The 24000-nt window shown below is 39.1% G+C and overlaps 2 protein-coding genes across 9 annotated transcripts in view; one reads left to right on the top strand and one right to left on the bottom strand.

Moving 5' to 3' along the window:
* Positions 1 to 128: 128 nt before the first annotated feature.
* Positions 129 to 16598, top strand: sycp2 (synaptonemal complex protein 2). 6 transcript variants are annotated; one of them, XM_058643766.1, is made up of 45 exons: positions 129 to 366; positions 887 to 957; positions 1077 to 1217; positions 1387 to 1518; positions 1611 to 1715; positions 1808 to 1832; positions 2020 to 2105; positions 2203 to 2297; positions 2386 to 2420; positions 2514 to 2656; positions 2771 to 2823; positions 3173 to 3218; positions 3304 to 3405; positions 3514 to 3574; positions 3965 to 4113; positions 4388 to 4462; positions 4604 to 4687; positions 4955 to 5063; positions 5290 to 5357; positions 5855 to 5912; positions 6005 to 6050; positions 6151 to 6224; positions 6315 to 6742; positions 6833 to 6960; positions 7072 to 7108; positions 7204 to 7277; positions 7370 to 7415; positions 7513 to 7556; positions 7653 to 7713; positions 7798 to 7945; positions 8044 to 8102; positions 8189 to 8377; positions 9044 to 9202; positions 9625 to 9775; positions 10518 to 10807; positions 11437 to 11721; positions 11836 to 11887; positions 12105 to 12233; positions 12794 to 12930; positions 13050 to 13144; positions 13699 to 13798; positions 14208 to 14266; positions 15505 to 15583; positions 15913 to 15969; positions 16173 to 16598. In XM_058643766.1, the coding sequence occupies exons 2-45, from the start codon at positions 934 to 936 to the stop codon at positions 16242 to 16244; spliced, it is 4590 nt and encodes a 1529-aa protein (XP_058499749.1). In that variant the 5' UTR covers positions 129 to 366; positions 887 to 933; the 3' UTR covers positions 16245 to 16598. The 6 variants fall into 6 exon arrangements, with proteins under 6 accessions (XP_058499749.1, XP_058499744.1, XP_058499748.1 ...); XM_058643761.1 differs by having other exon boundaries at positions 130 to 366; positions 12737 to 12930; XM_058643765.1 differs by having other exon boundaries at positions 130 to 366; positions 6154 to 6224; positions 12737 to 12930.
* Positions 16599 to 16637: 39 nt separating this feature from the next.
* Positions 16638 to 24000, bottom strand: part of phactr3a (phosphatase and actin regulator 3a) — a 28358-nt gene continuing 20995 nt past the window's right edge. For 2 of the 3 annotated variants that reach the window (XM_058643770.1, XM_058643768.1), the window contains exons 8-12: positions 19394 to 19449; positions 18967 to 19028; positions 18682 to 18822; positions 17674 to 17750; positions 16638 to 17218 (exon numbers count right to left, since the gene is read on the bottom strand). In XM_058643770.1, coding sequence (XP_058499753.1) covers positions 17203 to 17218; positions 17674 to 17750; positions 18682 to 18822; positions 18967 to 19028; positions 19394 to 19449 — 352 coding nt within the window. In that variant the 3' untranslated portion in view covers positions 16638 to 17202. The remainder of the gene's footprint in view (positions 17219 to 17673; positions 17751 to 18681; positions 18823 to 18966; positions 19029 to 19393; positions 19450 to 24000) is intronic. The other variant, XM_058643767.1, reaches the window with a different exon arrangement.

Genomic DNA, 24000 nt, shown 5'->3' on the forward strand with positions numbered 1-24000 from the left:
GCATTTGTTAAGCACTGTCTATTGATGACACAGCATGACAACACAAGCACCATTTCTTTTAACACTACTAGGACCATGATGACAAAAATATACATTGCTTTTTTAATTGCTAAATGTTTGGTACATACTTGTTGCACTTGCTAGTGCACAGATCAGGGTATGTGCATTGGACGTTTAGTAAACAGACTATACTCCACTGTTATCTGGACAAGGTTGTCAAAGCTCATGGGTAAAAGGCGTGTCAGTTTGTGTGCATGGTTATCGGTACAGAAGAAATAAACAATGAAACGCGGGTAGAAACACCGGGAAATGTGTTTTAGTTGCCCGAGGGGAAAAGAAGAAACTAAGCTCTCAGTGAAACCGCTGGTGAGTTCACTTGGTTTTAGTTTGACGGGAGTTTTTTTTTTTTTTTTTTTAACTCCTTGGGTCAGAATCAGAACAAGAGACGTTAGCGAACTGCTCTGCGCTTGCGCAACAAACTCAACGATAATTCGCGCGTTTCGGACTAACAAATACATATCATGCCATGCTATTTTACATCAGTACGGTATGTAAAAGTGGGAGAACGATAATAATTTTAATAATTTTAGAGAGTTGCGCAGAGGAGGTCACTTAACGTTGGTGCCGTAAATTATTTTGGCTAGTGCAGTTGACATTTAGCTAACATTAGCAGCAGTAGCTCAAGCTAAAGCTCCCCAAGTACCCCAAGTGCTGGGCTTCAGTTAACCAGCAGTACTTACAGTAATATTATGTCAAAATATATGTACACAACTTGTACAACGTCAACATATGTGACAGATTATATTTGTAACATTACCTTGTCCACAGATAACAAAACACATTAAGAGCTTAAGTTTGGCAGGTTGATTACAATTTTTCATTACAGTCATTCTGAGGACAATGTGGCAGTAAAGCTGCACCCAGTAAAGAACAATGTCAAGGGGTCAAAACACACAGGTAAAAATTAAATTTCTTCACACCTGGTCTTAAGAACATCACAGCTTCTTAATGTTACAGTTGATGTTCTGCATTGGTGAAAAGTAGCTTAATATTTTATTCATCCCTTCACTGCACAGTTGGAGAAAATCATTGATGAGGTCTTAAAGAGTGGGGATGTTCGTGAACTGGATGTGTTCTTGCAAAGGGATTTAAATGAAGGGACCTCCTTAAAATGCTCCCAACAGTTTCTCACCAAATTGGATAAACTTGTTCAGAGGGTAAGATGTGGCCCAAGACACACACAACATGACATGTCATAATCCCTTGTTTGTTTTAATCAAGGATCAAGAAGCTTTACTTTGTCATTCAACATGTAAGGGGACGAGACATGGTACCCCGGTCTCGGTCTGCTAATGAAACAATTTCTATGCCCTTTTCTTTATTTAGTACTTGGATCAAAAAAATTCCAAATCAGCCAGTTTGGGTCTCATTGTCATTCACAATTGTGGAGAAAACCTAAAACTATCAGGTGGTGGCCAGGGGCTGTCAGGACTAATAGGTCATGGCCTGGTCAATAAGATAAGTATTAACCTAATACATACCACCACACAGTTTGTGAATGCTGTATAAGTAAATGTAGTCAGGTATTTATTGAACTTTGTCTAATGCACATGGTGCAGTGGTTTGAGAAATGCAGGCAACTGTGGATCCACTGTGGCCCACAGAGGGACGAGAACATGTTCAACCTTTCTGAGGAATTCTTTTATACGCTAATGGTGAGTTACGATCTTACAGTAAAGCATACTTGATGTAATAAAATGGTAATTTTAGTGTCCATACTGCAAACAGTTTTTCTCATCTGTTACAGGTTGTTCATGAAGCGTGCAGAGAGGGTATGTGTGTAGCTCTCTAATTTGCATTCAGTGCGTTTTATGTTTGGGGGCACTATCAAGTTAGACTTCAAAAATACATATTAAGGTGAAAGATAATGAGCATTTAGTCTTTAAGACTGTGCTTGGAACCATGGTACTCTTTGTCACTAGTCACAGTATGTAGTACACTGGTGTATGTCGTTTGCAGGGACATACAAAATTACAGAATCCTTCTTGTATCCGGTTGGTCAAGTGGGAATAGATCCCAGAATCTTCATCCTAATCCGGAAGGAGGTTTGAAATAATTTTCATATATACTCATATGGAGTAGCATTCAAAACTATAAATCATTGATTTTGTTCCCAAATAACTTGCTCTTAATGTCTAACAGGCAATCCGTAAATTTAATCTGATTCTGGACAAAATCCCAGCAGAGCTTAAAAAAGACAGGAAGATCTTAACATCACAGGAGGCCTCAGATATCATGTATGTCTTGGTAGTTTCCACATAGCTTGTATCATTAGTACACATTTACTCTATCCTGACCTTTGGCTTGTTTGTCACATTTATACAGGATCAAAATGGCTGGACAGATATCAGAGGGTGGTGGTAAGTTTTTAATCAGTGGTACTATATCACTTTTTTTCACCTAAAATCTATACATAGACACCAGTAATGTGAAACACAGTCTGTTTGTGTCAGATTACGACTTGCAGACAGCCCTAATGGAGGCATTGTGCAGAATGGCCACCCCTGACCAGAGGAAGGATCTAGCAGATCGGTGGTTCAGCATGGAGCATGTAGCCAGTGCCTTTGTGAAAATTCATGATTCTGAGTTTGAGACGGTAAAATTAGACAATTTATCACATCAGCACTTACATTGTTGCAATACTCAATGGACTTTAATAACATTACAGCAAGGGTTTTGGGGAACTAAATGTAAATATGTGTGATTTCAGGATTGTCGGACGTTTCTGAACATGGTGAATGGGATGCAGGGAGACAAGAGAAGGTACATCACAGCTCTGTGCTTTCCAACAATCACAATCACATGGAACTTGAGGGGTCATCGTTTGCATTCAGTATAAGGATATTTTAATGTACAGTAGCTCTTAATTCATACCTTAGGCCTTGCCCACTCTAACACAGTGGTCATATTAATAAGAAAGAAAAGTTTTGGTTATTTTTCTGCTTCTGTCCTCAGCGATAACAAGTATGTATAGAACAAACACTTGTGTAATTGTGTTTCAAAAGTCTTACGATTGGTAAATGCTACATTTCTGTGATAGCAGATAAGATGAAAACATGCATTGCCAATGACAAATGCACATAACTAAATATTGGCATTCTCTGTACAATAGGGTGTGTTCTTACCCTTGTTTGGATGTGTATCTGGACAAGTTTGAGGTCAGTATACACTGGATGTTAAAAAAGTAGAAAGTAATCAATAACATATATTAGCAGTGTTAAAAGGATAGTGCTTTGTTGTCAGCTGCTGATGCCCAATGATGAAAAGCTGGAGGAGTTCTGGATTGACTTTAACCTTGGAAGCCACAGCATATCCTTTTACTTCTCTCTGGCTGAGGAAGGACAGGTACCTCAAGTGTGATTGAAAATAGTGTATAATCTATAAATGTATATACATAATCAATGGGAGACATCTGTTAACGGTTTAACATGGAGTGGTTTCCCCTTCATGTAGGAGGTTCTGTGGGAAACAATCTGTATTACTGAAAATGAAGTCCAAAGCTACTCTGTTACAGGTATTTAAAGCCTCCAGAGGTAGATTTGATCTTAACAGGCAGCACAGTTATACAGTATGTAGTGTATTAGTCTTCAATGCACCCACCCACCCAGAAAGAACAGGTAGCAGATTTACAGTAGACAGATGTATGTGTCTTTAATGGCAGGAGGAGAGAAATAGATCAAACTGAAAGACTGCTTTTCATGTAATGTAATTTATTTTTCAAGACAGGGACAATGCACAATAAAACATTAATCTTGTACAACAAGAAAATATGCATTGTGCCAGGTTGTAGGAGATTGCTATTTTCCACCTGTAGTTTTAATTGATAATATCTCTTTGTGATTTATGTGTGGCTGGTCAGGTGTAACCTTTTAGTACAAGTGTTTTATTTTTATTTTACATCCAGAGGAGTGTAAGAAGAAAGTCTTGCACATAAAACTGAGGGAGGTGGTGGTTGTTGGTGCAGTTGAAGGATCAAGTCTTACCATCTGCTTCAGTTCCGCCCTGGATATCCTGCAGGCTGCATGTAATGTCTATGGACAAAGCAAAAACCTGGTAAGCCATTATATATTATTGTATTTACATCAAATTACATGAGCTGTTGAAAGGAAAGATAAAGTAATGACATGTCACTGACAAGAAATTGGCCTCCCTTGAAAAAAGTTTAAACACAAAGGGAATTTAAATTTAATTTATCTTGTAGCATTTCTTTGTGATATACACAGCTCGTAAAATGTGAAAACCACAGCCGTACTAGTTTTGCTCTGAGCGACATGCTAGACTTTGTTTAATTAGATGATTTACATTCACAAGCATCTCCTCCTGTCAGGGCTTTGTAAAGAAGACAGGCACATCTGTGGTGAGGACGAGTGTAAAAATCACGATGGAAGAGAGTGGCTCCCAGGTATGCATGTATTTTTATTATCACATTATGCCACAATGTATGAAGTGGATATAGGTGCTAGGGTTTTATCAGTGGTGGTATAAGCATTTTGAAGCTCCGTAGGTGCAAACCACAATTACAGTTCATTCCACCCTCATGCAGATTGTTCCAGAAAGCCAGATGTCCATTTGTGAAAGTGAGAATACGGCACCTTACATTCTACCTGCCACAGCTGTACCTGTACAGGTAAAAAAAAAGAAGTTAATATTGCATATTAAATTAAATACTCTGTAGCAGCAAATGTATTGTAGTTTTGTACAATACATTGTTGTTGTTTAGGAATGATAATCAGAATGTCCAAATATTATGTCTTTGTGATTTCAGTATAGTATGTCTCTCAAATGGCGTGAACAGAATTCTGGATAATAATTGTATCTATTCATCATCCTGTTAGACTGAATGCAGTCATTTAATGCTTCCAAAACAACGTCTTAAAAATTATTTTCCATTCAGACATCAATCCCAGCCAAAATGAGGATTTCAGAGTCCACCAGTGTCATCAGCAACAATGCGGGAGGAAGTGTATGTAGTGCCAGCTCCCTCTCTGCTGTTATGCCATTAGGTAGGTTAAGACTGTACAATTCTAAACTGTACAATTTTGGTGTTCCTTTTTATTCATGTTATTATCAGGTTGTACAATTAAGTCATTGCATTACATTAATCTCCACATAGGGGGTCCTTATAAACTATTAACAAAACCCAGAGGCTTATAATATACTTGATTTTAAACAATTTTGTTACTGTGAGTTTACTTTCACATAACCTTGTTTTTTCCCTTTGCCTTCTAGACACCCCAACCAAGGGTAAACATTCCTCATGTAATGGCAGTGCAAGAGTAGGTGTCATGAAAGAGAAGGTATGAAACACTTAAAGCACTGCAGTTAACATAATACATAATACTGAACACTGTTTAAAGCAGTAAGTCAACGATGATTTTTCAACAGCAAACCAGACAAGTGATGTCACAATATGCAAAATATAATATTGTTTTCGCTTTTGGAATAATTTTTCTGGGTGATATGATTCCACAGACCTCATCTTCTAATTGGGTCACTAAGAAGATTGTTGGCAGAGGCAAAAAGTTATAATCACCTAATTGTTCTTTTTTATAGTAGTAAGTTGATGTACAATGTGTTGTCTAATTGCACAAAATCATCTTTTTGAACTATTTTCAGTATATGTGGATATGACAGATTTATCTGTATACAGCACAGTTGTATTGCTTTTGACTTACATGTATGAACTGTGAATAACCCTGAGCCCAAATAATGTTAAACTTTCAGGCAGCAACCATTCTCAGAAGAATTTCATTTAACTATGTCATAAACTTTGTTGTCTCTGCTTGTCCTACAGAACGTCCCATTGGAAATAGATGTATTCCCAGCTGGACAGGGAGAAGAACAGGCTCTGGGTATTGTATTGGCTTAAACTTAGCCTCAAAATATAGCTACAGTACTATTTGTCAGAGACTCTGTAACCCAGTCTTTATCATTTTACTTACAGAGGATTATTTTGTGCCTGACACTCAACCCAGATCTCCAAAAAGCATGTAAGCACTGTGAAGAACCACGACAATATTTGAAGATCAATCTATTTGGTAATGTTGAATATATTCGGTGAAGGCATATCTAAACATGTTATTCAAATAGCAGATCTTCAAACTGGAGCAAACAGTCAGTTTCTGAAAGGTTATCGGTATCCACACTGAAATTAAATAGACCTGGTAAGTCATCAAATATCTTTAACTAACATCACTAACTATTTCACACAAAGGTGTTGTCAAAGCTTTTTATTTTCTTGAATTTTCTTTTAGAGCCTCATTTAAGTTCATTAAAATGGCAGGAGGGTACATCTTTAGCAGTGAGAGCCACAGTTCCAGACTCAGGCCCAATCAGCCAGAAAGAGTTCCATACCAAACTCAGTGAGCGCCTGCAACAGGTCGCCAGTGAACAAAACCAAGGTTGTGCACCTCAAGAGCCAACTGCAACCCAGAGAAAAACGTCTCGTATCAGAGAGAACGCTAAGAGCAGAAGCTCTGAAGACCAGCTCTCTCTCATGTTGTGTGATTCTAAAGTACAGCAAGCTCAGAGAAAAGGGAAGACCAAAGGCCAGATGTCTAAGGAAGCACATGCTGCTCTAAACAAAGTTCCAGTCATGGCTCTCACAATGAAAGACCCACAGGAGAGAAAACCACCCAACATAAAGGGTGACAAAAACAGTGCCCTTTCAAGCAAAGAAAATGTATGTTAGTCTGAGCCTAATGTCCCTTTTAAGTTTGGTAATGGTAACGTTCTGTATTTTGAAAGTGTCACACCTTCTGTTATGAATCAGAGAAATGCAGCGGTTACACAAAGCATGGTGAAACAAATCTCAAGCCACTATGATGTTAAAACCCAACCCATAGTGAAGAATACAACAGAAGATGTCCATTCAATCTTGATCCCTCCTGTTTTTAACAGGTACACACAGTAATGACTGTATGGCTACATTTTTACTGTAGTAAAAAAAACAATATGTCACCACTAGCTAAATCATCTCACTTAGTGATTGTTGGTGTTTTTTTGTTATAGGCCAATCTTCAATATGAGCTGGTTACCAAATGCTAAAGTAAGCAATCTATTCTTTATACATGAGTAGCTATAAATGCATCTCCTGTATGTATTATCTCCTGCTTTTTCTAAAGATTATTATTTCTGAAATAGAGTAATGTAACTGGAGCTTTACGCCTTATGAAATCCCACAATAAATCAACATCAAAAATAAATAAATCTTTGAGGTAATGTGCTGTACTCACTCAAAATTTAAATTTAAATTTCAGTGACTTTTAATGCATTTTAAGATTCATTTATTTATTTCTTGTTGGAACAGAAACGATGTTTTTGAATTCAGCGCTGACTCACCATTCCATATTGGGGTAAATATAAATAATGAAAGTTTTTCATTGAGTGTATTAGACAGGAGTATTGCCTTTGCCTCTGCACTGTTTACATTTTTGATATTTTGCTCTTAAGGAAAAGGACAAACCTTTCGCCAACACTTCTGCCATACTAAACAGGTAGGTCAACAGTTCAAATCGGCCTGCGGACTGAACAACAGTAAGAAGAGTTTGTATGTATTAAAAGTCTAATTTCATATTCCACTTGTTTGACAGTGGGGTTGATGACTCCTCTGTATCCCACAGAACAACCGAGAAAAAACAACCTTTGAAAAAAGTATACTTTCTTCATTTATATTTCATTATGAGTTGAAAATATGTGCATATCTCTTTGTGTCTCATTGTTCTTTGTGTGTTGCAGAAGCATTTGTTCAGCGACACGGAAACAGACCATACCATCACAGAGATCAGCTGGCTGAGGGAGTCAAACAGGAAGCCCAAACCCAAAATGACCAAATACTCAAGGCGAGCACCCAACAAACCTAAAGCTGTGTCAACACATACTACCTGTAAGTATGTTTTTAATCTGAAATGTAGATACAATAATGTGAAGACGTTAGTATATATATTTTTTTATAAATGGATTTTCTTTATTTTTTCTTGGCAGACAAATCTTCAGATTTAACACCTCCCTGCCCCAAATCTGAAAATACCAATCCCAGCGAAGTAAGCAGTATTGTTTTTGTAAATGATGTGCTCTTTGCCTGTAATGCACTACCACAGACAGCCACAGTGTGTCATTGTTGTTCAAGCAGAGGAAGCAGAGCATGAAGGAGAGAGTTGAGAAACCAAAGAAGGCCATGAGGCCAGAAGCAGAACCCAGCAGACAATGTGCAGCAGGTAGGAGGCCCAAAAGAGCTGCTGCCACCTTTCCAAAGAACTACAAAGAGCCAGATACTGATGACAGCCAGTCAGTGTCAGAGGACCCTACTGTTCCTGAGGTAAACAATTCATCGATGTTTTTCTTTCTTATTATGTATGCATATGGACATTTGTTCTGAATATATATGTATATTTTTTATCTCTTCTGGCAGCGTTGTCACATAATTTGGATCATTCCAGTTACAATGTAGAGCTACATCAAAATTTTGGTTACTAATATATATTTTTACTCCAAAAGATACGACAAATAATGAAGCGGTCTTTCATGCAGTCAAAGGTGTTATACCACCGTTGCAGACAGTACAGAAACATGCTATGTCAAGACAGCAACAACATTTCGTTTTTACAGTACTAGTCCCCCACACCCACACATCTGGCATTGTCTTGTCTCACCACACATCATTCATTGCTAAATGCTGATGTCAAGCAAATTATACCGTAAAATTCAATTATTTTTACAAGAATAATCATTAAAAATGAATGGTCTCCTGAACACATGGATTGTAGACTTAATTGTATTTGAAAACTCTTTTTGAATGCATGTTTTTAAGCAAATATAATGCATCAAAAGTCAGTTTGGGTGCTTATCACAGTCCATGCACACAGGGGGGGAAAATACCTGTCAGTAGCACATGCCAGTAAATCTTTACGTTCTCGACATTAAAATTTGTGTAATTATAGAGATTTTGCAAATCGATTAAATGTTAGATTTCTTTTCAAAATAGAACTCCTCACCTGATCATCTGGAGGACAATGCGAAAACTCGTGAAGTTGCTCGCATGAACAAAAGGTCTGCCAGCAAAACAACAACCAAGAGTTACATAAAGTCAGAGAGCAGCCATCTTAGCAGCCATGTGGACTCAAAACAGCCAACCACATCCAAGGTAGAGGCTCATAAATCATGTTATGTAACACATTTTGGTATTTGTGCATTTATTGCATGCTCATGTTGTGGTTAACTTTGAGTTTATACTCTGACTGACTAGAGCCATAGCATGCATGTTGTGGTGTGCTCTGCGAATGGCCGTCATACCTGCCTGCAAATGTCTGCATGCCTCTGGACTAAATGACCGATGAAATCTTGCTGACTAATGATTATTCTGGTCGACCATAAGGGGTCAGCCCCAGTTGGTTACTTATTATGTTGTTTGTGGTGTGAATATACATTGTCATCATTTTAAATATGGTATAATAAAGTACACGTCACAAGTGCACATAATATCTCCACCTTTATGTTGTCGGCCTGTATAGGTTTAGTGCTTTTTGAATATGATGCATACTGTTACAGACACACTTTGTTTTTCAGCAGCAGAGGCTTGAGAATGTTGCTCGAGAAACTTCAAAGTATAAGAACAACGTTATCTGTGTCCAAGAACAGATGAAACCATTGGAAGATTCCTTAGCTTTTTGCCAGACCCCAGTCGGTTCATCCCCACCTTTCATTGAAACCATGAGATGTAAGATTCTCACACAGTCACATAACATAATTTGCCTCCTTTGACACCAACTAATGTCTACTACATGATTTATGATGGGTCAAACGGTTTATTTATTCCATCACTTTGATTTATTTATTTTTTTTCCTTTTTTTTTTCCAAGTTTCATTTGATATCAGAGATATTAAAATAAGGGTTTTGTGCTGTTGCTTCCTTTCTATAAAGCAGGTGGAGATGCTGTACAAATTCTGATGATCTATTAGACTTAATCCATAGAGAAATGTGTATAGGCTGTATTTAGATCAAATTGCTAAAAGTGTTGTTTCTTGATTTATGAAATAGTTGTTTCAACCCAAAACTATCAGAAAATGGCAAGACAAAATGTTTCCCAAACCAAAAAAATCACATTGTTTTCAAATATATTCAGCTTACTGTCGTAATGAAGCACAAAAACTAGAAAATATTGTCATTGAGGAAGCTGAAATCACAAAACCTATTTCATGTATTAAAAACACAACACTTAGCTGTCACTAAGCTTAGAAGTCGATTTATAATATGTTGCTGCCTTACTTTGCCATTTCAGTATCAAGTATATATAAATGTATTACATTTTTTAAAACTCTTACATAAATGACCCTGTTGCTCTACAACCCTTTAACTGTAAATTGATATGTAGAAAACAAGTACATTTTGACCTCTTACTCTTTGTTGAACTGCTAAGGCCAGCTGTTTGAACATCTGTGCTTATTTTGCACCCCCTCAGCTGCTGAGAGGTTGGCCTCAACCTTGGATATGAGCTGCTCGCCTCTTCTCACCCCGCAGGGATTCCCGCTCCCTGCCTCCCCTGAGTCCACCTGCCAGGATTTCCCCTCACCAGTCCTGCTGCTACCCAAACTTCGCTCTACAGTCAGCAGTAAAGGAAACTTCAATTCCCTTTCTAACGTCAATGCAGAAAAGAAGCACATCATATCCAAGACTCATTCTATCCAGTCTGCCACCTCCCTCCCTTCACTGAAACGTCAATGTCCTGAAAACAATGCTTTCACAGCAGAGGTAACAGCATCTTTCTGACGTGTGTACATGATGTGCATGTAGAGTAGAGGTGTCTAGACTGCATGACCAGGTATACATGGGTAAAATAGAATATGTGGTACACATTTTCTTAGTGTGAATCCAGCACTTGGTACAGAATCAACCTACGCTATAGGTATATGTTATAGCTTAGGTTGATTCTGTACCAAGTGTTGGATTGTATACCTGGTCATGCAGTCTAGACACCTCTACTCTACATGCACATCATGTACCTTCATGAGCAGTTACCTACAACTTAAGGATGCACTGTAGGTCTGAAACCTGAGCATTGTTATTTTAAGTTCCCAGACCAGCTGAGAAAATGTGGGCAGATATGGTTTAGAAGTAACAATTCACTCCTCCTACACCCATCTTTGAGGTTTTGAGGTCATGGGTGAATGTCTGACGTGGTCATTTGAGAAATACAACTTTAACCATTAAAATAATATATTGTGTTAATATCCTAAATTATGGAGTTAAACGCGATGTTCTGAATGATGAAGTAGAGTGACTGATAATAGTGCTGCAAGACTTCATCCATGACAGATATGTTGATTTGCTGATCACCAAATGAGCTGACATACTTCTTGTCCATAATTTCCTGTTTCCAGATAAGTCCAAATCAGCAGTGTCTATCTCCAGCACCTCTGTCTCCTTTGTCTCTGCCCATTCAGCCTCTGATGACATCCACATTGCTTGAGCTGGACAAGCCACCCACACCCTCTCCTCAGTCACCATTCCCTGAAGACATCGTCCACCATGGCAGCCTTTATGGTTTTAGTATGTCTGAAATATCTGAGGGTTCACTGAGCCAGTTATCCACCAAGTCAGTCATGATCACCAGCAAAGTTGAGGACAGCCAAAGTCTGTCTCTGAGTGTGTTTAATGAAACCGAGGTAAGGATGGCTTTAGCACATTTTGAATGGATGGATAGATTGGTGGAAGTGATGAAAGAAAACAATGACAGACAGAATTACAAATAACTTATGCATTACTATCCAACCTTACAGAAAACACCACTTTCACACCAAGATGTGAAGCCTGCACAGATTCTTATCTCTGGTAAAATACTTTTTGTGTTCAGCTCCATTCTTTACTTATAAACTAGATTTCCTAGTTGGTGTAAGACTATTTAACACTTGACACATCATGTAATGTCCTTTAATGGGGATCCATGCTCAAATCGATGTTGTGTTAGATGTGATTATCATTATTATTATTATTATTGTTAAGGTTTTTTTTCTTTCTTTTTTTAAACTGTAACTTGTTTTTGTCACAGGACCAAATCGTAAGCGCCACATCTCCTTATACAGTGATTCTGAGGAAGACGAGAAGAAGGAGAAGAAGAAAAATAAGATGAGAGGGCTGTGTTCTCCTCGAATGAAACCAAGGAAGTTGTTCCATTCCTGTAAGACATGTCACTTGATGAAAATTTGTGGTAAATAGGGCCAGGAATAAAATTGCATCCCGTTGGAATATTGTCAAAATTCAATCCCCTTCTTAATGAGAACTACAAAAATATAATACAGACCACAGCATGAAATACTGTTCATGCAACACCATTAGTTTTAAAAAAAATGATGAATACGTTAATATTTCTCATATATTAACAGTTTTATTGGTCTAAACCATCTGTGTTTCTCTTTAAGACCAGTTGGATAACAAGAATCTTAGTGAGAAGTTACTTGAATCATCATTCACATACTACATGCTAGACAATCTACACAAAACAAAGGTGCTTAAACATAATACATACTAAGACATGACACATTTTCATATTTTACCAAAAACATGCAGAGGTTAATAAATAACTTCTTCATATTGTCATTTTTTTTTTGTTTATTTACCCAGAAATGTAATCTCTGAGGTATTCAGTCCTTACTTGTCAGTGGATCTTCCTTATATCCCCAGTTACTGAGGCGTTTGCTGAAGAAGAGTTAAAGCGAGTTCAGTCTTCTTCCCACACAGTGAGCTCCAGTCACTGGGATGCCGAAGTGAGGGCTAGAGACGTGGACATGGACGAGGATTTGGAGTTGTCTGAAATTGCTATTAACCCAAATTACATGTGCCAGAAGTTCAGCTCTGAGCTTAAGAAGAAGTCTCAGGTTGGGCACACTCACACATGTAATACAGAGCAAATGAACATGCAGCTGTACCTCAATCAGTGAAAATTGTTTGAGGCATGGTGTGTTAAAGAAACCATGTATACTATTTTTGTATTCAGAGCCGTAACAAGATGATGGATGTTTACAACAAGTTATCTCTCAAGACTGTCCAGCAACATGTCACCTCCCTCAGCATGCAAGCCACTAAACACAGGTCAGTTGTTTTTTGTTTGTTTTTTGCTAAATTGTTGACCCATTACTACAGAGGATCAAGCTAGATTTAGTCAGGTTATGCATTAGAGACAATTTGGCATCATAATACTGACAATGACTCATCAATTCAATTATATTTTTATGTCGCTCCCATCCACAAAATGCCATCTATTATTTCTGAGCATGTTAATGACAAAGCATTTGAGAAAGTGTATTCCTGTAAGAAGAAGGCAAGGTTGGGTCTTCCTGGTCTAAAAGTATCATATTTTCCCTGTGAAACAGCTAAAATTATGGGGCAAGGTACAGGATGAGGCAGAGAGGATATAATATAATATAATAGAACAATGCTGAATAACGAAATAAAGTTTTTACTGACCTCAGTGTGACCACCCCCTCCCTGGTAGCTACTGCCACAGAGTAAATCATGTCCTGGGGAAACAACTGTATTGCGACAGTAGAGTCAGCTTTTTCATTTATTTCCCAAAGATGCTCCAAGTCCAATTTACTGCATAACAAAGTGAGTTTCACTGATAAAAAAATCTGTTCTCTCCACAGGACTCAGAAGCTTGAGCAGGTCCAGCAGGTCCTCTTGGATGAGATTCACAAATTAGAGCAGGATGACACTCTGTTTGCAAACATGGAAAAAGACCTGAGTGTGAGTCACTTTGCCAATTACTATCTATTTATCTCTCTCTCTCTCTCTCTCTCTCTCTCTCTCACACACACACATGCATGCACACACCTTATATTTAAAGAGTAAATGGGAAACCATGTTGTTAAAATGAAATACAGTACTAATCAAGTGTCAGGACACTATCAGCTCTGTTGTTTTTATGTCCAACCCAGTTTTAAGAGATATAATAATATAATATAATAATTATACTTGATGGACTTTATGGCATTGCTAAAACAACACATGCAATGGTGGCCTGAGACTTTTGCACATTACTGTATATCACAATGTTGTATTGTGTTAGATGATACTGTCATTGAATGTTGTTGTTGTCTTGATGTTGATTTGCCTTGTGTCTCTTATCCATGTTTTCGTCGTTTTTTTTTCACAGACTTACTGGAAAAAACAGATTGTGGTTTTCCGTTCTTTCCAGGAGCAAGAAGTCAGGAGGTGATTGTAAAGACTTTGTGTTTCTGTTAACATGAGCACTGAAAGAGCCTTGTTGTTTGTTTGCTGCTGATTTCCTGAAACACTCAATGCAGTTCCCACAGGCCTAGACCTCACACTCTTAACGTTTGAATAACACTGTGTTCTGGGGAACAAGCTTGGTTCTAAAATACATTTTTCCCCTGGAGCTTTTCTTTTTTGAGCTGGTATGTCTTCATAGTACTAAACTTTCCGCTGTGTTATCTACTGCTGACTGTAAACGGCCATTCTGCCTGGAATGATGATTCAAGTTTAATGGGAATGACAAAAAAAAGAAAGAAAGAATACATCCCAATAAAGGTTTTCAGTTTCTTAATCAGTCGGCATCACGCTCCTCAGCACATCTTCGTGATTGACCTGTAATCACAGCAGTGTCTGTAGCTGTTCATTAAATTATGGTTTCTTCCGTTCTTCCTACACAATTTTTCCGACTCTACCTCGACTAAGACGATGACGACGACGACGACAAAAAAACCAAAAAAAAACCTATACATCGCACTTACGACTAGCACTTCATAGTTTGGTTTACTTGAAGCTCTTACTTACTTCTAGCTCTTATTTGTACCCAAATGATTAAATGCACTTATTGTAAGTCGCTTTGGATAAAAGCGTCTGCTAAATGACATGTAATGTAATGTAATGTAATGGTTTTAACATTATTTATTTTTAATGAACATGATAAAGAGAAACATCACCGGAAATTCCTCCTGATTTTTGAATCGACACGATTCATTGTTCGCTCTGTCCTTACATTTTTCAGAAAGCACCATCCATATTATCTTCCTGCCTCCACTATTCAGTGATGTTTTCAATGATAGAGCTTCCCTGTGATTACTGACAGAAGGGTTTTATTTTCAGAGCCCATCATTGTCTTCCTTCCTCCTACTCATGTCATTCTTTGCGAATCCCCAAATTTGCTGCTAGTTTTTTCCCCTGGTGTACTTTTTATAATTAAGCTTGAATCTGGATCACTGATATTCAGAATCGCTCTTCAGTGGGGAATATAGATTCTGTTGAGACATACACAAATACAGGTAATATATGAATACCGCTTCAAAATAAGCTATTAGGCTTAATATGTACATCAGTGCTGTCATTTTGTTACAGTACAAATGCTGCATTGAGTATTACAATTTTTCTCTTACCCTGTGTGTTCCCCCCTTTTTTATTCTCTCTTATTTACTGTGTGCCCTTCCCATCAGAAATGAGACTCTGAAGAAAGCCCTCCAGAACAACTTGTGTCACAGCTTGGAGTACGAGCAGACAATATTCACATCCCAGGTCTGACGCTCAAACTTGTAATATGTCTTTCATTTTGTTGCTCATGTGATAGCATAGACCCTCTGAACTAACTGTGAATTCAGACTTCAGGAAGCTTTGAAAGAATATTTATAATTATTAATTTTTTTTTTTTAACATAACATGTCATGTCTGCCTGTCAACCTGTCTGTCCCTTCTTTTTTTTTTTTCTTCTTTTGCTTAATGGCCTTTACATCATATTTGCTTATCATCTCATTGTCATGTGTCAGCTTGTACCCTGCTTGACCTGACTTTCATATTATTCCATGTCCCCATGTCTAATACCCTGCTGCTCTGCCTGCTGCTTTCAGATGTGCCTCATAAGAAAAGACATGAAGTTACTTCAGAACACAGTCCTGACTGAGATGGTGAGTCAACATGACACATTCTGAATGGATTAGACATGGACAAAGTCACTGTTTTTCATTTTGTGTCCTTCACTCTTCTTTGGAAGTTCTAATTTAAAAATCACACCTGCCAAAACGACATAACAAACTATATTTAGAAGATGTTGTGTACGGATTTTTGTTGTGGAGGTGTAGTTCCTAAATGGTTCTTTGTCCTTTTATAGCAAGAGGGAGAGATCCAGAATATGAGGAGAGGTCTGCATGCTTTGTTTCTTCCTGATGGAGCCAGGTTTTGAGTTGGTAAAACATTTCCTCTACACCATGAACAATGCTGTGTATTTCACCACCAAATTCAGACTGTGCTGCGTATTTGAGCTTTGCTGATTTGAGGTCAGTGTTTGACTGAGGTGTTTTTTCAGGTTGTGGTTTTATTGTTAAGGATGTTTTGTTTTGTTTTTCTAAACAAGACATATGGCTATATGGCTGTTGGAATAAGAAATGTTAGGTTATTCTATTATTACTTGGAGTCAGTCTTTTTTAGTGTTATTTAAATAGTACATTTGTTCTGTGGTACATTTAATCAAAATTCCTGATGTAAGAAATGAAATAAAAACGTTAACTTTAAAACATTAAAAATATAATAAGAATGAGATATGCCATATCTTTTTTTTAAAAAAGACCTTGTATTTTTGAAGACAAGTAGTGTTTACAAAGGTATTTCTCTTTTCAGTGAAGACATTGACAGTCCCATTCATATTGACATACTGTATGTACAGTTAATATCAAATTCATTCCCAATACCACTTTCCCCACACTGCACAGTCTTTACACAGTCCAAGTGACACATTATTCATCATTTAAGAAAAGGTGAAGCAGGTCACATGCACAACTTCTTCCCACAACACGGATTCACACCGCCTTGTCATAGTAGTCCATGTAATAGTACAAAAAAAAAAACACTGAATGACAGGATTGTTTTTTTATCCCCTCCACTCTCTTCCTGAGAGTCAGAGGCTCCACCAAAGTCCTCTTCCACCATGTGGTGACGTCCAGTTGTCTCTAGACATCATCTTCTCTCCTACACCTGTGCTCTTAGGCAAATGATGTTGGATATTCAGGGTGCTGGAAGAATGTCAGAGACACACTGAAGACGAAAAGGCTCCAGGCTCTCCGAGCTGTCACTGCTGAGCAGCTTGGAGCAGCTTCAGAACATTTCTACGCTCAGCAATTCTTCACAGAAGAAACTCCCCACTTTCATGGCCGGTGGAACCTGGAGAGACAAATGCGGACAAACTGTGTGTAAAGGGGAAACGGTACAAATCGTGAGACCAGAAGGTGCCTTTTGTATTACCCTTGGCTATGATTACAGCTATTAATCAGTTCTGCGGTGGTATTTTAGCGCAGTCATCAAATGTACTGAGTGGCTGGATATATACTATGTCCCCACTCGGCCTCTGCAGGTTAGGGCACACAACCAAGACCCTCTGTTTTCCAAACTAGCATAACCAAGGACACAACAGCATTTTTTTATCCCCCGGCTGACAGCGCGAGCTCTCCAGAGGACAACCTCCCCTACCCCCATATTCCGAAACACTCCAATCTATCTTTAGCTCCACTGCGCTTTCTGCATGAGCAAGGACAGCTATATTTAGACCGCTGCAGCCCAGAATAGAGCACATTCATAGACAAACATACACACACATGTAGCTTACGAGTACTACTGACCTTGTTAGGTGTTTGCTTGAGGCATGCACTTCCATCTCAGTGCTTTTGAATTCGTTCAGCTCTTTTCGGATTGCAGCCTGTGGGGAAAAGGAAAAAACAGCATTAGTAAATCCAGAGCCATTGAGGCGCTGCAACGTCTAAACGGCAACTGCAGGAGAAAATAAAAAGAAATTTAAGTCAAACTTAATAAGCTGATAACAGCTGATGTGTGTATCGATGCACATGGGCTTATGAGACAGTCTTTCTCTGTTGGCTTTACAGCTACATAATAAGCATATAAGAGACGGACATTTAAAGCTTTAGCGTGTAACTTTTTCAATGAAAACGAATGTCCATTGCATTAAAACCACTTTCAGATGACTTAAAAAAAATGCGGATGAAGCCCATCAGCGCCACACAACTGCATTTCTCAGTATAGCTGTTTTGTTTTCGCATCTGTGGCGACACACAATGATGTGTCTTTCATTGCGAAGGGAAGATGGAAGCATCAGTTATGCCAGTAAAGTGAGACACCAGCAAACATGTTAAGGATTTAACCCTGGTTCTCTGAAACATGAGTAAGGTAGCGAGATACGGAAACAAATGTTGGAATATGGAGCTAGAGTCGTCCTTTCCAAAAGCTCTGGGATTAATTAACACCTAAGCATCAAAATGTCTGTCTGGACTTTGTTGGTTATTAGAAGGGCCAGTGTTCTGTGAGTGAGTGCGTTTGCCCATTTTTCCAGAATGACTTCCAATATCTGGCGGTTATTTTCAATTTACTGGGGTGCAGCGACACTAGCAGTATTTTGGCGACACCAGTTACATACTAGAGCTTTAACATCAAACAAAGCACCTTGATTTGCAGTTGGTAAGCATCTAACACTATAAAAATAGATCTTACCAAATTTTGTTGTCAGATTGGACTAAATGAATGAGCGGCAGGTCATAAAGGTAAAATAAAAATAAAACCGTATATGTTTCGTCTAGTAAAGGTAAACAAAACAATTGTGAGTATTCTATACACACCTTGTCTGCTGCTGAGAGCCGGGTCCAGGGCTTGTCGGCTCTTCTGTCGTAGTCCTGAGCTTTGGCCACCTCCACGTAGTCACTGAAGCGGATCAGAATCTTTCTGTCTCGCAGTTCGTCCACCGTGGGCCGCTGGTTGAGCTGGAACAAAAGGTGTGGGACAAACATTTACACTTGACTGCTTTTTTAAAGTTACAATTCAACTAGGGGGCTCATGTACACAATGTTGATATTTGGTTAAAATTGATTAAATGATCCAGAAACAAACACAAATCAGATTTGTACCTTTCTGTTTAGCCGCTGTTTGATTTCCCTCCTCTCTTCTTGCTCCGTCTGGTCATTTCTCTCTGGAAAAGAAAGACAAATAAATATTATACAAAACTGTTTTAAATTTGATTAATAAACAGCATAGCTCCATCATGCATTTAAAATGATGCATGTACAAGTAAAATAAAAAGTAGTAGTGAACCTTTAACAGGGTTCACAGTGAGAGAAGGAGATGTGCAGTCATGCGTTCTTTTGCTTTTGAATAATGTAAAACACAGCAATCTGTGCAATCATTAATGCATACAGTATTTTTCTCTGTGCCTTAAGTGTGTTTCTTTGCTTATTTTTTTTACAGAAAGATTATTGTTGGTTTTTTTTAATTTAGCTTTAAACACCGGACCTAATCTAAAAATGGTTTTAGAAAAAGTGAAGTGTTAAAACTTACGTTTGAGAATGTTGCGACTCTCCAGCTCCTCCACATTTGGTCTCTGGCTCAGCCTCCTGCGGAGAAACACCAAAACCACGTTTTGAACCATTGTGCCTGTGGCTGCCCTTCTCTCCTCCTCTCTTTTCCTCTCCTCCTCTCTTCTTCAAACCGGCTGTAGTTTCTTTACTGTGCGCGTTCTAGACAGGAATCCCCTATGTCTCCATCTTGCATCCAATCCGCGGCTGTGATGCTTGGGCAGAGGAGCTCCCCACATCTGGAATAGTAACGGAAGCACGACTCCCTTGCTTGGTCAGAAAATCTCCTCCAAATTATTTGTCAAATTCAAGACTCTGCATTTCAAGCACAGCTGCAGCGATAGCCTGCTGTTATTGTACACCGCAGCAGCACTGACTCCTCTTTACTATCCACCGCTGACTGCAAGCGCTTAAGAAGTGAGTCGTGATGGGCTGCTGGGGCAGACTCTCCCAGTCTCCCTGGTTACTACATGTATAATTTGTGGCAGGCGGAGCCTATTCCACTCGTGGCATCCCCAACCTCCTCCTCCTCCTCCTCCTCCTGCTGCTCTACTCTACACTGTGCTATTGGCACACTCCTGTTACTCATGCAGCACTACTTTTCATTTCATTTTCAGTCACATACAAAATGACTTATCTTTTTGGAAAGGGAAATAATCAATTTTCAAACCGTTTGATTTGAAGAACTGCAGTCTGTTTTACGATCTAATGCCAATCCAGCGTCCTTTTTTGACCACGTATAGTCCATTAATGTCAACACACACTACCTATCAGGGCTGTGTGTTGACACACTGATACAGGAATGACAACTTTTGTTAAAAATCCTTAACAATATACAGTTTTCATTTTCTAGAGAGAAGAGCAGAAGGAGAGGCAGAAAGCCAAATGGCCAAAACCCTGCTGCGAGCAATAACCACGGGTTGGAGGCTTAAATGCAACAACAAAAAAATCTTCGTATTGATACAATATTTTTACATTGATACAGCAATCCAAAGAATCGATACAGTATCTCGCCATGATTATTATGTATATATTTCAACGTACCAATATTTTCTTACACCCTTACTGCCTCTAGTCAAGGGTTGCAACAATTCCTTAATTATTAATCAATTACTAAATTCATTGCCAACAATTTTGATAAATGATTAATCATTATGTGATTTTCTGAGATCCTTGCTTGTCCATAATAGTAAACTAAATATCTTTGGTTTACAGACAAGACGAGAAGTTAGGTTTGGGAAATACCATCATTTTCTTGCATTTTATTGACCAAACTACTCATTTTAGAAGAAAATAAATGGCAGATTAAGTGATTATCAAAATAATAATGCCAGCCCTTGTATAATCACTGTTTCAACTTGAGATGTCACGTTCCCTGTGCCATCAAAGCATCCGAAAGGTCTCCAAAATCCAACGTTTTCCCAGAGACTCGTGTGTGCGCTGTCCCTTTTATTCTTTGAATAAATAATAAATGTGAGCTGCACAACAGGACTCGGCTTTAGGCGGCGTGTGGCGCTCCCCACAGCACACACCCAGAGGTGGAAAGCACTGAGAGGGGCTGAATGCCGTCGCGCAGCAGGTCCCCCTTTATCCCCTCGTCCCAGCGAACACTTGACACTTTATAGTTTTGTTCATGTAGAAGATCAAAGTTAGGTCACGGACACCGAGACCCAGACACAAAGCAGAGCCCGTGTATATGTGGGCAACAAATAGAACATAAAATAATTTTTTTAAATCCTGTGCAATAATAATAATAATAATAATAATATGTAAGACACAGATGCGACTAACTACACAGAAAAAGGGCATCTGTGCTCTGCTGCATTATGCAACCAGCATTCATCTGAGCTTTGTTTTGTACTTGTGAAACAGACCTGGCAGAAGGGAGAGTTCACAGAAAACTGTGAAGAAGTGCAGGTTATTTTTAAACCCTCACAGACCCTGTGTATAGTCAATACTGTGCAGCGTGTGGTTGCGTGAAGGCAAAAAATCAGTGTTGGTCAATAAACACGTGTGCGGTTAAGAAATCCAGAAACAACACTATAGGGATTTGGTTAATTTATTCCTATTTGCCTTTGTAAAAAATAAATAGAGATGAATATTTTATGTTGGCATTTTTGTCTTCCTCTGTGAGGTTCCCCAGTCTGATTAAGGTGAAATCAGGTCCGCTGTGTTCTACTACAGCACACAAAGACAGGTCTCCTGCCTCACAACTCCTGAGTAAACAATGAAGGCAGTCGGAGGGACGCATGCGCAGAAAGACTCTCCTGCCTCATGACTTCTGAATAAACAAAGTAAGGGACCTGAGTGCTCCCACAGCTCAGACACTGTTGCATTTTAAATAGATGAAATTGAAAATCACTTCCAAAAGCCCCAGCGAATACTGTAGAACCAACCACTGTATCATTGACCTGTTCGCTGAGTTGCTTAGCAACAACCGTTGCCATCTTCAAGACAATAGAGTCTTCCCGCAGAAATGCTCACTTCTCCCTAGCAACACACTAATGGGGATTTCGCTCTCACACACTGTGCTGTATTTGCTTGAAACTGAGGCTATTTTTAGAAACTGTCTCGTTTTTTTTTTCCCCCCACCAGCGTTGTCGTTGCGGGGAATCAATCGGGGCTCGCTCTCCATATTAAATACTATTTTGGTATTAAAGTCATGTTTTCTTCATTGTGAGCCAAATTAGTGTGAGTGTTTTTACACTCTGCTGCTCGTAGCGAGGTGTCTGATAACATTCTCTACATGTAAAAACACACTGACTCACTTCACCAGCCTTTTATACGTCCGTGTTTAGGGTACAAATGCAGGGGTGAGTGTTTTTTTGTAAGGTAACCCCAGAATACCCTGATGACGCAGAAACGCCGGCGGGGCATACGGGCTTCCATTTCATACTCCGGATATTCTGCAGCCGTATGAGTAAGAACGGGGAAATCTAAGAATGTCAGGTGACGGAGGAAGAAACAAAAGAATAAGACAACCATTTGAGTGCGTGGCAAAGGCATTCAGTTTTTCAGCACCAACGACATAAGATGCCAAAAAAAAACACACACGCACCCACATTATTTCTGCTGATATACAGTAACTCCCTGACAACACATTTGCGGGGAGAAGGAATATGCATTATTTAACAGTGTCACACACTAAGATTAGAAACAGCAGAGTGCGGCAGCAGCCGAGTGCCAGGCGGGGAGTCTAAAGATAGAAAGGTTATCTATCACTGACACAATGGATAGACAAGGTGTCATTATCTAGCATGAGTCCTGATTTTCTGCTTGATTAGCAGCAACTGTAACCGAAAAGGGGAGACACCCCGCAGAAAATCCAGAGGAGTGTGAGATGGATTGTTTTGTGATTCAGTTTGCATGCCCAGGGGAAATTATCTTTTTTTCTTTTTCCCCTCCCTCCGATAAGTCTGCCCTCCTCGTCACCACTCTGAGCTATATTTAGCTTGGAACTCCCATAAATGGCGCAGTATACCTTGAATACACTGTTCTCTGTTCTGTAGAGTGAAAGCACATTATTTGTGCACATAAGCGTCGCACTGCAGATGAAGAAATTGTATCCGGACAATGAATTTTTGAGGTTATGAGGGTGATTAGGACAGCTTTTTTTATGAAGCATAGAAGTTACACTGCTGCTTAAAGGTCTGTTTTAGGTTTTTACGGTCTATCAGAATCCTTGTGGATACTGTAGATCCCTGTAAAGAAATTTAAACGGCTATTAATCTTCTGAATCATGTGCCATATGGATGTAGGTCTGTATAACAAGTGGCGTCTTTTCACTGTGGAGCCTTAAAGCACTCAGCCCTGCTACTGTAGCTCTAATGCAAGCCACAGTCGTGCTTCATCGCCGTGGTTACATAACCCGTTTGATTTTCAAACCTGTTTCTTTTCAAATGATAACAATATACTGTGTTTTCTTCCAGGCGATCTAAGAATAGACCAGGACGGCAGTATTCATAGTCGCCTCACAGACAGACAGTCGAAAGATCTCGTGTGGGAGGTGCTGTGTGTGTGTGTGCGCTAGGCTCCAAGTGATGTTATGCACAGCAGGTTATGTAACGCTGTAGCGTGCCCCTGTTTGACACACTGGTGTTAAAGAACTGTGATGCATTTGCACACCAGACTGCTTTCAGTTCATTTTCTCAATTGTATTTGAAATGCCAGTTCTATTAATGTCCTGGTGAGGAAGCACAAAGTGTCTTGTGCAAAGAGATTTCCTGGAAGCTGAGCTGCGTCGGTCTGTACTTGTTGCAGCACCAGCACCTGTTATATTATCAGCATCAAGGAATGTACTGAACATGTGAACACATTCCTCCTGCCAAAAATGTTACTTAGTCTCTGTCCCCACAACTGAAGGGAGGCACTAAAGGCATCCAAGTACTGACATTGGCCTGGAGTAAGGGATTATACAACGTGGAAATCTGAGCAACACAATCTGTAAACATCCGGCTCTTCAGCTCACCGTCACCTGCTGTTGCTTTTTATGTAACTGAGACAGACAGACAAACAAGACAGATGTGTAATATTCAGGGACTGTATCTAGGAAGAGGCTATCCACCACTAGATTCATTAATACGCATCTAT

Source organism: Solea solea, chromosome 11 (genome assembly GCF_958295425.1).
Source record: "Solea solea chromosome 11, fSolSol10.1, whole genome shotgun sequence".
NCBI lineage: Eukaryota > Metazoa > Chordata > Actinopteri > Pleuronectiformes > Soleidae > Solea > Solea solea.